This window comes from Gracilinanus agilis, chromosome 6 (assembly GCF_016433145.1).
Source record: "Gracilinanus agilis isolate LMUSP501 chromosome 6, AgileGrace, whole genome shotgun sequence".
Taxonomy (NCBI): Eukaryota; Metazoa; Chordata; class Mammalia; order Didelphimorphia; family Didelphidae; genus Gracilinanus; species Gracilinanus agilis.
Window position 1 is genome coordinate 233,487,438 of NC_058135.1, and position 12,826 is coordinate 233,500,263.

Here is a 12,826-nt window from a genome sequence, read left to right on the forward strand (position 1 = left end):
ATCCGCTATTGGGTCCGAGGCAAGGCCAGAAGCTGAGCTCATGCTCAGGAAAACTGCGTGAGGACTTCTTCATGGGAATTCCGATTTCCATTCACCCCATGCTGGCCCTTACTCTGATTTGGAAATTTGTATTTAATGAGTTCATTTAGAACATTTGTCCACGGTTCCGCTTTTCTTGCTCTGAATATTTGCCACACCCTTCATTTTAAATCGCCCACTCGGACCTGGGCCAGCTCGTGCCAGAGCAGAACCTCCGAGTCAGAACGGAGACGTACTAAGGCCTCCCGCGTGGGATCCACCACGTGTGGCCTCAGGCCCCTCCGAGGCTCCCCCAGAGGACCCCGAGCTTCCCTCCAGGGAGGGCCCCCAGAAGCCCCTCCGTGCCCCTGGGGGGGCCCCCGGGCCAGGCAGCTGGGACAGCTCACTGTCGGGGATTGTCTCAAGAGTTGGTGTCAATCCTGTGTCTAACTCGCTGCTTAATTCCTGTGTGATTCCATCCAGCTCAGCAGTCGGCCTTGCTGTCCAAGGGCCTCCCCTCACCTTCTGTACCACAGCCCCCCCTAAGCAATGGATTTCACTACACGTTTGTCTAAGCGCCTTCCACGTAAGCACTAATGACTCCTTTGCTGCCACTCTGGTGCCTCTGTTCTGGATGCTTCCTTGAGCTGCTGTGCGGAGCATGCCCCCTCCTAGCGCTTCCCCCGGGCGGGACGGGGCCGGCGCCCCCCCCCCCCATGCCCGTAGCGGGGGGGAGAAGCCCCTCCTCCGTGTCAGGCTCCCCTCCTTCCTCACTGCGTGCCTGGGCGAGTCCCTTAACCCCCCGGCCTTGGCTCCAAAACACAACCCCCTCCAGAAAAGAAAAACGGGGGCGGGGGGGGGATCATCCCAGCCCCGGTCACCCCACAGGGTGGTTGTCGTCGAGATCAAATGAGTCGGTGGCAGAGAAAAACACTTTGAAACCGACGAAGAGGGGAGCCTTCGTCCTCCGGGACGGAACTCCTCACGGAACTTCAGAGTTCAAAGGGAATCCGGGGACTCGTCCAGCCTTAACCTTGCCTCAAAGGGAATTGCGGGCGATTCAGGGAGACCCCGTGGAAGGGAAGGGCTGCTCCTGTCTCTGGGCACCCTGCCGTTAGGTCTGTGGAAATAGGGTCCTTCCCAAGTGGGAAACGCTTTAAACCCTCATTAGCGTCTCCCCCAGTCACCCGGCATCCGTCTGAGAACAGGGCGGGCGGCCAAGCTGGGTTTCGATGAAGGGGGGGTTATTTATTGTTCCTGGTGTTTGGGGGAAGCAGAGGTTAGATTCCTGCCTTCAAGGCTAGGGAGGGAAAGCAAAATGGCGGCTCTCTCCTGTCCCGTTCTCCTCCGACAGAAAGAAAACCTACGTCTCCGAGATGAAGCGCTTTGTTCAGGGTCGCCCACAAAGTCCATCGTACAGCCAGGACGGGGCTCCTTTTCCTGCCCCGTAAGCTTAGATTCGTAGAGCTCTAAAGGACATCGGAGGCGGCCCACAATCATTTTCCCAAGAAGCCAACGAAGGCCAAGGGGGTTAAGAGACTTGCCCAAGGTCACACAGACGGCTAGTGGCAGTACCAGAACTTAGACTCTAGTCTCTTCCTCTGTCTTAAAGCACTCCAGCTCCCTCTCCAGGCTCGGCTCTGTTCCAGGGGCCAACTTCTCTGGAGCTCCCCAGAAAGGGTGAGGAGCCCAGCCAGGAGGGAGCCCCTCCGCTTCTGCGCCCCGTCGTGTTGCTGTAATGGCCGCCCGGTCAGCTCTGAGCCCCTGTCGTGTGGGTGTGTGCCTGTGTGTGCCCGTGTGTGCGCCCACGTTCACAGACGTGCTTCTTGCCCTGCTTGTGTGACCCGCTTCTTCGGTCGCTGGTGGCTGACCCCTGCCCGGCTCCTAACGGCCCTCTGTTTTGTTTTGTGCCAGCCCAAGCAGTAACTGACCAGTGACCCGGCCCAAGGAGACCCGGAGTTGACTTCGCTGGAAAAGATCATGTCCCTCCCTGAAAGGAAATTCCAAGAGGCCAGGGAGAGGTTTTCTGAAGGGGGGTGGGTGGGAAAGGGACACCCCATCCTCCCGACCATCCTGTGAAGCAGTCCTGTAGGCTAGTTCCCGGCACACACACCCCACTTCTGTTTTAGTTCTGACTTTTATATATGTATAAAAAGGCACTTTTAATACATGTTGTACAATACTGACACTGTATTTTAGAAACGATATATTTTTAAACAATCTCAAGGGCTGAGTGGATGGAAAGGTATTTCTAGCGGTGTGGCAGGGTTGGGGGGCCACACACAGGTTCGGGTACCTATGGGGGGTTGGGTTGGGGGAGAGGACAGAGACGAGGAGATTGAATCACAGATGACGCGGAGGCTTGAAAAGCACGTTTTGCTCGAGATGAACCTAGGTGAGAGCTTGGCTCGAGCATAGCTTTCCAGGAGCTCCAGCCAAGACCCCAAGAGGATTCTGCTGGGGGAAGAAACTCGTGATTCCTCCCGATTTCTCCCAAGTATTCACATCCTGCCTTGAATGTCATCCATGCTTAGCAGCAGCCCCAGACGCCAGCTGCCCTTTGCTCAGGGGCTGGACTCTGACCAGCTGGGCACCTTTTGGCAGCGTACACACTTGTAGTGGATGTACCTTTAGAAAGGAATTGGACCTTCTCCCAGAATTTTTTTTTTAAATCACTTTTAAGAGATGAATGAATAAAACTTGGAAATACCAAATGGAGAGACAGAGAAGCAATTCACAGTAAGCAATAAATGAACCCAGGGGGACACTTGACCGATGCATCTTGATCTTCTCTTCGATTGTCTTCGAAAGCAAGACGTAGCTTGTTGGAATGCCAAGTGGGTCCAGAAGGACCTTGGATGTCCCGCTGGTGTCCCTGTGGTTCCTCCACTCTGAGGGCTCCTTCACGAGCCTCTCCTTGTTGGGTGGTTGTCTTGGGCCAGTTGCTGGATTCCCACGAACCATGTCGGTATATCATAGACGGAAAGCATTTTCCCACAGAAACTTGGTTTCCTGCAGAAATGAAAGTCATGGTGGCACGACAAGACTTTGCATTAAGCAGCCAGCCTGGAAGAAGGAGAATTTTTCAAGACTATTAACCTGTGTTCCAGTTGTGTTTTCCTACATTGAAAAAAAATGGTTAAAAAAAAAATCTAGTGAGTGGAACTACATGTTGCTGATTAATATAAAAATTCCTATTGTTTTTTGACTCTTCAGAAAAAAAAATTATTCTTGAATCTACTTAGAAGACAGTCTATTTTTAACTCACTCCAGTTACTGCCAGTGTCAACTTCATAACACTTGCCAAAATGAAATGGTTTTATTTTTGCTTTTATAAAAAATTTTGTTGGAAAAAAAAGGAAATGAATATTTTGCAAGAAAAAAGTTAATTTAAATAAAAGTGTAATGGTTTGGGAAAAAAAGTGTATGTACAGATTAAAATATTAACCAGACACGTTTCCTGGCTTTTTCTGGGAATCCTGGTAAATGGCTGTTAATGGATTTTTCCACATATTTTGAAATTTGCTCCAGCAGCCCAGGGTGGGTGCCTCCCATATGCTTTGACTCAGCCATGGAGAGCACCTCTCTCTCCCTGCAATTTCTTAATATTTGATTTAATAGGAAATTGGGAGGGGGTAGGAAAAACACATATGTTTCCAGGGTTCAGCTGGTCATTCTGCAGCTGCTGGGCCACTGTGAGGACAGGCTTTCCTTAGCTGGGTGGGGAGCAAAGGGAAGCTGGTCTCCCTCCAGGGCCGATCCTGGAGCCCTTTGCAGAGATGCAGCTCTCTAGTCTAACAACACCAAAGACCAGGGTCTTATGGAACGCCTTTGGCCGGTGACTTAGGCTTCGACAAAAGAAAGAAAACAAAAATCCCGTTCGTTTTGGAGAGAGGCCCTTTTAAAAATTGTCGCGCCTTCCCCAAATGCTGCAGTAACAAGGTGTCATGAGATGCTCAAGCAGGACCATTCCCAAGATGAACGCCAGGGCTTCAAAGTGACTTTCCAACTATTTGAAGTAGGGAAATTAGATTCCCAGGTGTTTCATAAACCCAGGACACTGTTCCCTTGGCCTCTGAGCTAAGAATGGGGCGGGCGGGGAAAGTACGTATATATAAACATATAGAGAAAGATAATATCCGATATCTATAATATAGACAATTTTATCTCTAAACAGACAGATAAATCTATACTGAAAATATATTCTATATGATCTACAGATAATCTATCTCTACAGACATTTATCTATAGAGATAGATCTGTCTATATAGAGATAATATTCTATATCACTATATAATCTATATCAATAACTATATCTACAAAGATCTAGATTGTTATCTATAATAACGTTATCTATAATATAGATCATCTGCATCTATATTAATAATTTATATTATAGCCCTAATCTATAATTATCTATATCTACATAGAGACATCTTTATAAATAGATATAGCTATAGAGAATATTCCATATTATCTATAATATGTAATCATCCAACTCTCCATCGAGATATATTATCTATAAATAGATGTAGATATCATATATTTTTTGATCTATAATCGATGATATATTTATAAATATAGATAGAAATAATATTCTATATCCTATATAGCTATATAACATGTAAATATCTAGATCTAGATCATTATATAATATAGATAGATCTATATAATATAATCTCTATTTCCATAGTATACTAATGAGGCTCATTATTAATGATAATCATAGTTTATTAATGATACTCACTAATGACAATCATAATTATATTAAAAATTGATAATATAATAGCTATCATTAATCATCTAGATAGAGATATATTTTTTGATAATTAGATATAGATATGTATATATGTATGTATGAAGTAAGCCTGGCTTCAATTCACTCTTGACAATGTCTCTCTGTAGCCATAATTCAAAGCCAGTTTTTATTTTTAATTTTATTTTTTCAAAGCAAGTTTTAAAGAAGAAACTCAGGAGATGACCTTAAAAAATAAAAACCACACCCCAAACAAAGCACACACACGTCTGAGGGCCACCGTTGGCATTTCTGATGTTCTTGAGCCCTCTGCTGGCAGCTCATCAGATAGAAACCTGAGGTTGGAGGCTTGGTAGCACCTGGCATCTCTTCTTTTTTTTCTTCTTCCTTTCTCCCTCATCTCTTCTTCTCTGTCTCCCTCTTCTCTCCCTTTTCCTCCTCCCTCCTTTCTCCCCAATTCCCCTCTCTTTCCCCCTTGCCTATTTCCCTTCTTTCATCTCTCTTCCTCCTTCCCTTTCTCTCTTCCTCCCTCTCATTTTCTCCTCTCTTCTCTTTCCTTCTCTTTCTCTCCTTATTCCTTTCTCAACCCTGAGTTTTTTTAATTTTGCAAGGTTAAGAGCAAGCTGTTGGCGCTTCTGTGCATTGCACTTTCAGGGGAGAAAGTAGTCCCTTAATCTCTTGTGAATTGTCTACATTTTAGCCAATGAACAGATTCCGATTTGACTCTGCCCCATGGAATAGGTGTGTGTGTGTCTGTGTATGTATATTTTAAGGATGAGTCTAATGATTCTTGGGTCATTGGCCATAACTGGGGGTCAACCATGAGCAAAATGCATTCATCATAGTCGTGTTTACAATTGTTAGAAAGGCTAATGAATCATTTGTTCATTTAAGCATGATTATACCTCCTTGGGCTGTACCATTCTCTGAAAATCCAGATGTCTGGATCTTTGTCAAGAAAAGGGAAGCCTGGCCACTGGTGCTTCCTGAGAAAATCCAGGGCTTTGCGTCTGAACAGTCAGAGAAAACTAATCTAGAACCTAAAGAGACCTCAGCTAAAACAAATGAATCCAGTGGATGACCGCTGTGAAAATGTGGCTGGAAGAGCCATTCCCTGGGTGACTGTCATGATGAGCTTAGGTGGACCCTTATCAAAACCAACATTAAGTGACTCAAGAGGAATAAAGGCCTGAAATGAAAGAGTAATTAATATCTTTTTTTTACAGAAAAATTACAGAAAAGTAATTTCTTCTGCCCTATTCTATGAAATGAGAAATTCCTCAACCCATAACGGGCACTCATTATCAAATTATCAATTCAAAAATATCAATGATGTGTGCCCAGATATTCCGAATATATCCCTTATTTTCCATAGCCATCCCTTTCTCTTCTATTCAGAAATGGAGTCAGGGAGTGGGCAGCCAGATATTAAGGAGCTCACTTTGTGGGGCTCCCTGGGGCTGTGGTCTGTTTTTTGGGCTACTCCGGGATCCCCGACACCTTACAGGCCGCTGCGTTGAGTTTTTGCCCTGCTTATGAGGCTTTAGGCTAAAGGTCCCAGGAACCCCCTGACCTGGTCATCCGAGGAGTGGGCTCCGGCCCTCTGGCTTAGCTGAGAAGAAGCAGTAAAAAACAACGCATCTGTGTTGGGTCTCTCTCCTCCGGTTCTCAGGATAGCCTCGGATTTCTGCCCCCTCCAAGGGAGGATTCACCATCCCCAACTGGGTTCTTGACGAGTCAAAAGGTTATTCTTCTCATCCTCCCACCGAATTCCCCAAGACTTGGAAGTCGAATCCCCTGGTCCCCCCTGCTTCTGATTAACGCCTCCTGTCAATGGGTGTGTGAAAGAATTTGCCTGTGTGGGTTGTTCATGGTTATAAAAAGAATAAAGCCATGAACAGGAAAGAGACATGAAAAATGGCAATATCCTCTCCACCTGGTAAACATTGCCACTGCTTAGCCGGCTCTGCTCAAAAGGCTAACATTCTCACTGCTCTCCTCGCGAAAGAAACCTTTCTTCAGAGTGGCGCGGTACAAAGGCAAAAATACAAAATGCACGTACATCACAGCCCCCGGAATTCTGTTTGAACACGCGTATTGATTGGCACTGACCCCTTTACATTTTTTTCCTATTATTTGAAAAGGTTCATCTAAGTGTAGTGAATTGAACCGGTGGGGCTGAACTTTCCATGAAAACTTCTGGAGGTATTTCTTTAGTTCAAAGCTTTGGAATTTTAAAGGGCATTTTTAATATAAGCCTGCCGAGGTGCGCGCTGCCACTTTGGATGCTAAACTCCTTGTAAACCTGGAAAGACAGAGCCCGGCAGCCCGGCGCATTGAGAAGACGGTGGCCGGAGAGCAGCCGAGTGTCTCCTAAACCAAACATTAGCCCAAAGGAAAGTCCTCCGTTGATGGGCAGAAGTGCAAAGTGTGCGGCTCTTGGAGCCTGCAGATACACACACACACCACCAGTGTACGGCGTGCCATCTCAGCCCCCAGGCAAACCTTTCCCTAGCCCGAGGGCTTGGACCTCTCCAGCCAGGGCAGCTTTTTGCTCCTCGGATTTGGGAGAGAGGAGCCACGTGGTGAAGGAAACCGAGCCTCCCTCCCCAGCTGCCCCTCTAACGCCCTCTCCCATGGTGGGCACCTTCTTGAGAAAAATATCTTTTGAAAATAAAACATGAATATGAAGGCAGGGACTTAGAGGACACTCACTTTAACCTTTGGCGAGCAGGCTTACATCGTCTTCATTGCAAGACCCGACGTGATTTGGGACTTGGCCTCCCGCTCCATTTTTGGATCACTCCAATTGTCGGGAAGTGTTTTCCTTACATTAAGCTGGCCTTCTTTTAATTTTTAAAAATGTACTTAATTAATTAATTTAGAATATTTTCCCATGGCTCCACGATTCATGTTCTTTCTCTCCCTTGTCAACGTGCATTTCCACTGGGTTTTACATGTGTCATTGATCAAGACCTATTTCCATATTATTGATATTTGCATTAGAGTGATCACTTACAGTCTACATCCCCAATCATATCCCCATCAGCCCATGTGATCAGGCAGTTGTTTTTCTTCTGTGTTTCTGCTCCCACGGTTCTTTCTCTGAATGTGGGTAGCGTTCTTTCTCATAAGTCCCTCAGAATTGTCCTGGGTCATTGCATTAAAGCTGGTCTTCTGTTTGGTGATTTCCCATCATTGATTGCTTCAAGTTTTAAAAAAAAGGCTTTTTTCTTACTTATCAAGATTTTTTTTTCTCTCTCTCTGACCCCTACCACCAACACCAGACACTCTTCTTCTCCTAACAAAGGGGCAGAGAACTCTTGAAACAAATAAGCATTTTTTTAAAAGAAAGAAACAAATAAGCATGGTCACTTTTTTCTTGGTTATCAAATTTTTTTTTTTCTTTTTGACCCCTACCACCATCACCAGACATTCTTCTTCTCCCAACAGGGGAAGGGCAGAGAACCCTCGAAACAAATAAGCATTTTTTTAAAGAAACAAATAAGCACGGTCAAGTAAAACAAATCCCCACATAGACTATGTCCAAAAATGTGTGCCTTTTCTGCAGATTCATCCATCAGTCTTTTTGTCATGAAATGGACAGCATCCTTTATCATTAATCCTCCATAATCTTTGCATGTTTCAGTGTCTTTCAAAGTCTTTTAAAAAATCCTTACCTTCAGTCTTGAGGGCAATCCTAAATATCAGTTCCATGGCACAAAAGCAATGAGGATTGGGCAATTAGGCTTAAGTGACGTCATACAGCTGGGAAGCATCCAAGGTCACATTTGAACCCAAGACCTCCTATCTCCAGATTTGGAGCTTTCTAGCCACCTAGCTTCCCTTCTTCCAAAGTCTTTCACAATTGTTCATTTTTTTTTTCCTCAGGGATGATGTTATTATAGAAATCATTCTGTAATGGTTCTGCTCATGTGGCATCACTTTGTTTAAAAAAAAAAAAAGACTTTCTCATCATTTCTTACAGTTTCAAGAGTAGGGAAGAATGTGTATCATGCCTACTATGTGCTAGGGACTGTGAGAAGCCCTTAATAAATCTTTTTTCATTTGATCATCACAACAACCCAAGGTGGTAGATGCTATTATTATTCCCACTTAATAGTTGAAGAAACTGAGTTTAAAAAAAAGGTTAAAGTGACTTGCCTAGATTGCACAGCTAATAAGTGTCTGATATAAACTCAGGTCTTCCTGACTCCAGACTCAGTTCTCCAATGAGCCTCCAGCTGCTTTAAAAAGTGTTCCATCATATTCAAATACCATCCATTTGTCAACTGATGGGCACCAACCTGGTTTCTAGCACTTTACTACTACCAAGGGTAAAAAAAAAAAAAAGCTATCCTATTTTCATACATACGAGTCCTTCTCATTCTTTGTTCCCATTTTGTCAGTAATTCTGGATTTTTCCCTCCCTGTGGACCCTTCTCCCAAGTCAAAGTTCCCAGGAGTAGCTATATAGGTCTTACTATAGCCAGAGTCCCCTCTTCTGAAATCCACACCTCCAGGTGCCTCTCCATTATTTCTCCCTTAAGTTATAGGAAGCCAAGATGTCAGCCGGCCGTTCTGGCTGACAAAGCACCCCGTCCCATAGCTAGCTAGAGCATCAGTGCCCCTGCTCGCCTGGGAATACTTGGGGAAGCCCTGAATTTTTGTTTAATTTTGTTTTCCCCCAAAAGTCAATGACCCCTTGAGGAATGGCCTTTATCCCCAGCTCCATCTCTCCCTGAATTCTCCATCTTCCCGGCTGCTGATTTCATCCTCTCCTCGTAGCATCTCTGTAGGGCACTCAGTGAGTGACCTTCAAAATGGTCCCTGGTTTGCAGGTGCAAGGAAGCATTGGCCAGAGGAGCAGAGAAAGCTTGACCACTGATTTTTTTGTGTGCAAACAATGCACACCTGCCCAGTCTGTAGCATCTTCCTCATCTCCTAGTCTAGGAACTCTATTTTCTGTTTGCTTCCGCTTGCCTAAAACCTTGCCTTTTAAGACAGAAAGGCAAAGGGTAGGCAAATGGATTAAGTGACTTGCCCTGGGTCACACAGCTAGGAAGTGTTTGAGGCCAGAGTTGAACCCAGGACCTCCCAACTCCAAGTTTGGCTTTCTATCCACTAACTGCCCCTGGGAACCCTGTTAAAAAAGGGAATGAATGAGTTTGCTATAACCTATTCTTGATAAAGCAGTTCCATGATCATCCCCTTCCACATGCTGACAAACAAGTGCATGGGGCAGTGTAAAGCTTGCTGAAACTGAAGCCAGAGACCCCGAGTTTGAATCTCGTCTCTGCTGTGTAGCCTTTGACAAGTTCCTTCACTTCTATATATCTTCATTTCTTAAATTATAAAAGGAAGGAGTCGGACTAGAGGGTCTCTCTGGTCCCTTTCGGCTCTAGAGCTATGATCTCTTTAAAGTAATGCTGGAGATCAGGAGTGAAGCAAGGATGCCCATTATCACCTCTGTGGTTTAATATTGTTCTAGAAACACCTAGAGATAGAAATTAGAAAAGAAAAAGGAATTAAAGGGATTAAAATAGGCAACGAGGAGACTAAACTTTCACTCTTTGCAGAAGATATGATGGTCTGTTTAAAGAATCCTAGAGAATCAACTAAAGTAATGCTAGATTGAGCAGCTAGTGTGTCTACCATGTTGGAACTGGAGTCAAGAAAATGTGAGTTCAAATCCAGCCTCAGATATTTACTGGCTAAGTGTCCCTGGGCAGGTCATTTCATCTCCTCAGTTTTCTCAACTATAAAATGAAGAGATAATAGCACCTACCTCCCAGGGTCATTGTGAGGATTAAATGAGATAATAAATATATTTTTTAAAATTAATATATCTTTAATTATAATATTTAATTAATTGAATTTAGGATTAGGGTTAGAAATATTTTAATTATAATATTTAATATATATTATATGCATAATATATAAACATTGCTTGCCCCGATACATGGCATTCTAAAAAAGCTTGTTGCCTTCTTCCCTGCGCCATCTTTCTTCACCCCTTATGGCAAATTGTAGAATAGAGGCAGTTCCCTTCCTTACCTCCTCAAGAGGAGGCACCCTTGTGCTCTCAGGCCATAATACAGCCTCATCCTCTGAATGAATGCAATGGCCATCCTTCTTCCTTCTGAAACTACTCTGGGGTGTTTTGAATGAGTTCCTACCTAGTACCAAGTGACTCTTCCTTTTCTCCATCTCTCCTTGGGGTTCTGAGAACCTCAGGCCACGCTGAGAGTCAGGAAATAGTTTCTGGCTTCTATCTAGTCCCAAACCATGCCTAGTTGGGAAGATAAAATCCCAGAAACTCACAAACTTCAGTACATCCTGTTTCTAGCATCTTTACCCAGCTATAGAAGTGGGATAAGAAAAAGTAATGTGGCCTGGTTAATGTAGCTCTGCAGGCTTCAGGCCAGCCTGGGGGGACAGAAGTCACCTCCTAAGTATTCTTATGGGGGAAAACTGGGAGTTAAATTAAATATTATCAGGGTTCTGAGGATGGGGTAAGTAATTAGGTTGACAGTATACATACCATTTATTTGGTTTGTTATATTAAAAATAAATGATTCTGCAATCATCTCTGCTTCTCTTCCTGAAGTACACAGAGCCAGAAATGTTGACATGGGGTCAGAGAAATCCTAGAAGAGACCTTCTTTCCCTTCCCCCTTCAATTCTTATTTTTAAAGGATGGCAGCTGTCGGCACACCTTGGGTGGGATGGCCCGTGCATATTGTCCTCTTGGACTATGTTTTTAAGTTGTTAAGGACAAAAAAGGAAAGAAGGATGGGTTGAGAGCCTTGTTTGGGGGAGGCTAGGGCTGGACTAATAGACCACAGAGAAAAAACAGAACCATGACTGGTTTTGGTCTTCTTCTAAGAGGAGAATGACCATCAGAAGACTGGACAGAGCAGGATAAAAATGGAGATAACGAAAGATAAATTGGGTTGTATTTGATCACTAAGCAACTTAAGGGAGGTCAAATGTCCCTGCAGAACAAATTCTAACCAAGGGAGCTGAGCCAGTTCACAGATATCATGAATGACCTTTGAAGGAACTGCTGAATTAGAAGAAAGACCAACAAATGGTGTCAGGAGACCTGGACACAAGTCACAGCTCTACCTGTAACTACGTGGCCTCAGGGAAGTTACAAGCCCCATAGAAGGTGATCGTGTCTGCCCTAAATCTTTCCTTCTCTGGGCCAACCATCCAGTGCTCTTCCTAGAACATGGCATCCAACTCCCTTCCCACCATGGGCACATTCCAACTTGTCAAAATGCAGTGGACCTCTGCCTCCTTCACTATAAAATGAACAAGCTGACCCTTTTACTGTCCCTCCCGCCTTTAAGGGGGACAGGATGCAATTGGGATGGCAGAGCAAAGATCAAGGTGACCATTTCCACCTAACCACCTCTAGTGTGGCTAAGTGCCTCCTTGAGGTCTATGGATGTCTCAGCACAAGTGTCATGGCGGCCTCGTTGGGAATGGGCACCAGTGAAGTGTGTTTGATTTGGAGGGGTTAAGAGAAGATGTCCAGAGAGCTGCCCTTTCGAGGTTGTGGGTTCAGGTAACAAAATAGCTAAAAAAGGATGTTTCAAAAAGTTTCCAGGCTGGTTCTCTTGGGCAGACTTCCAAAAGCAGATTATCCTACTTTTGAAGATGAAGTCCCAGCAGAAAATGATAGCAGTAACTTTGCAAATAATAGTAATAATAATAAAAAAAAAAGCAACAGGTGATGGTTAGCCTAAGAAACAGGTCCAAAGGAAGATGGAGTTAGCAGGGAGGTATGGTCAGCTCTTGGGAAATAGAAAGTATTAAGAGGTGCTCTAGCAATGACAAGACTTTAGGAGTGTGACATGTTTGGGAAATATTCCCTCCCACTTGAGTGTATACAAATGAAAGACTGACCCCCTTTGTGTACAGGACGACTGGATGGCTGCAGTGGATATGGGTTTAGATATGGTCTCAGATACTCATTAACTGTGAGATCCTAGGCAAGTCATTGAACTGCCTCAGTTTCCTCATCTGTAAAATGGGAATAAT

The 12,826-nt window shown here is 44.5% G+C and overlaps 1 protein-coding gene across 1 annotated transcript in view; it reads left to right on the forward strand.

The window, feature by feature from the left end:
* Window positions 1-3,470, forward strand: part of PLEKHA7 (pleckstrin homology domain containing A7) — a 98,841-nt gene extending 95,371 nt beyond the window's left edge. The window contains exon 23 of the mRNA XM_044681810.1: window positions 1,933-3,470. Coding sequence (XP_044537745.1) covers window positions 1,933-1,955 — 23 coding nt within the window. The 3' untranslated portion in view covers window positions 1,956-3,470. The remainder of the gene's footprint in view (window positions 1-1,932) is intronic.
* Window positions 3,471-12,826: the final 9,356 nt, after the last annotated feature.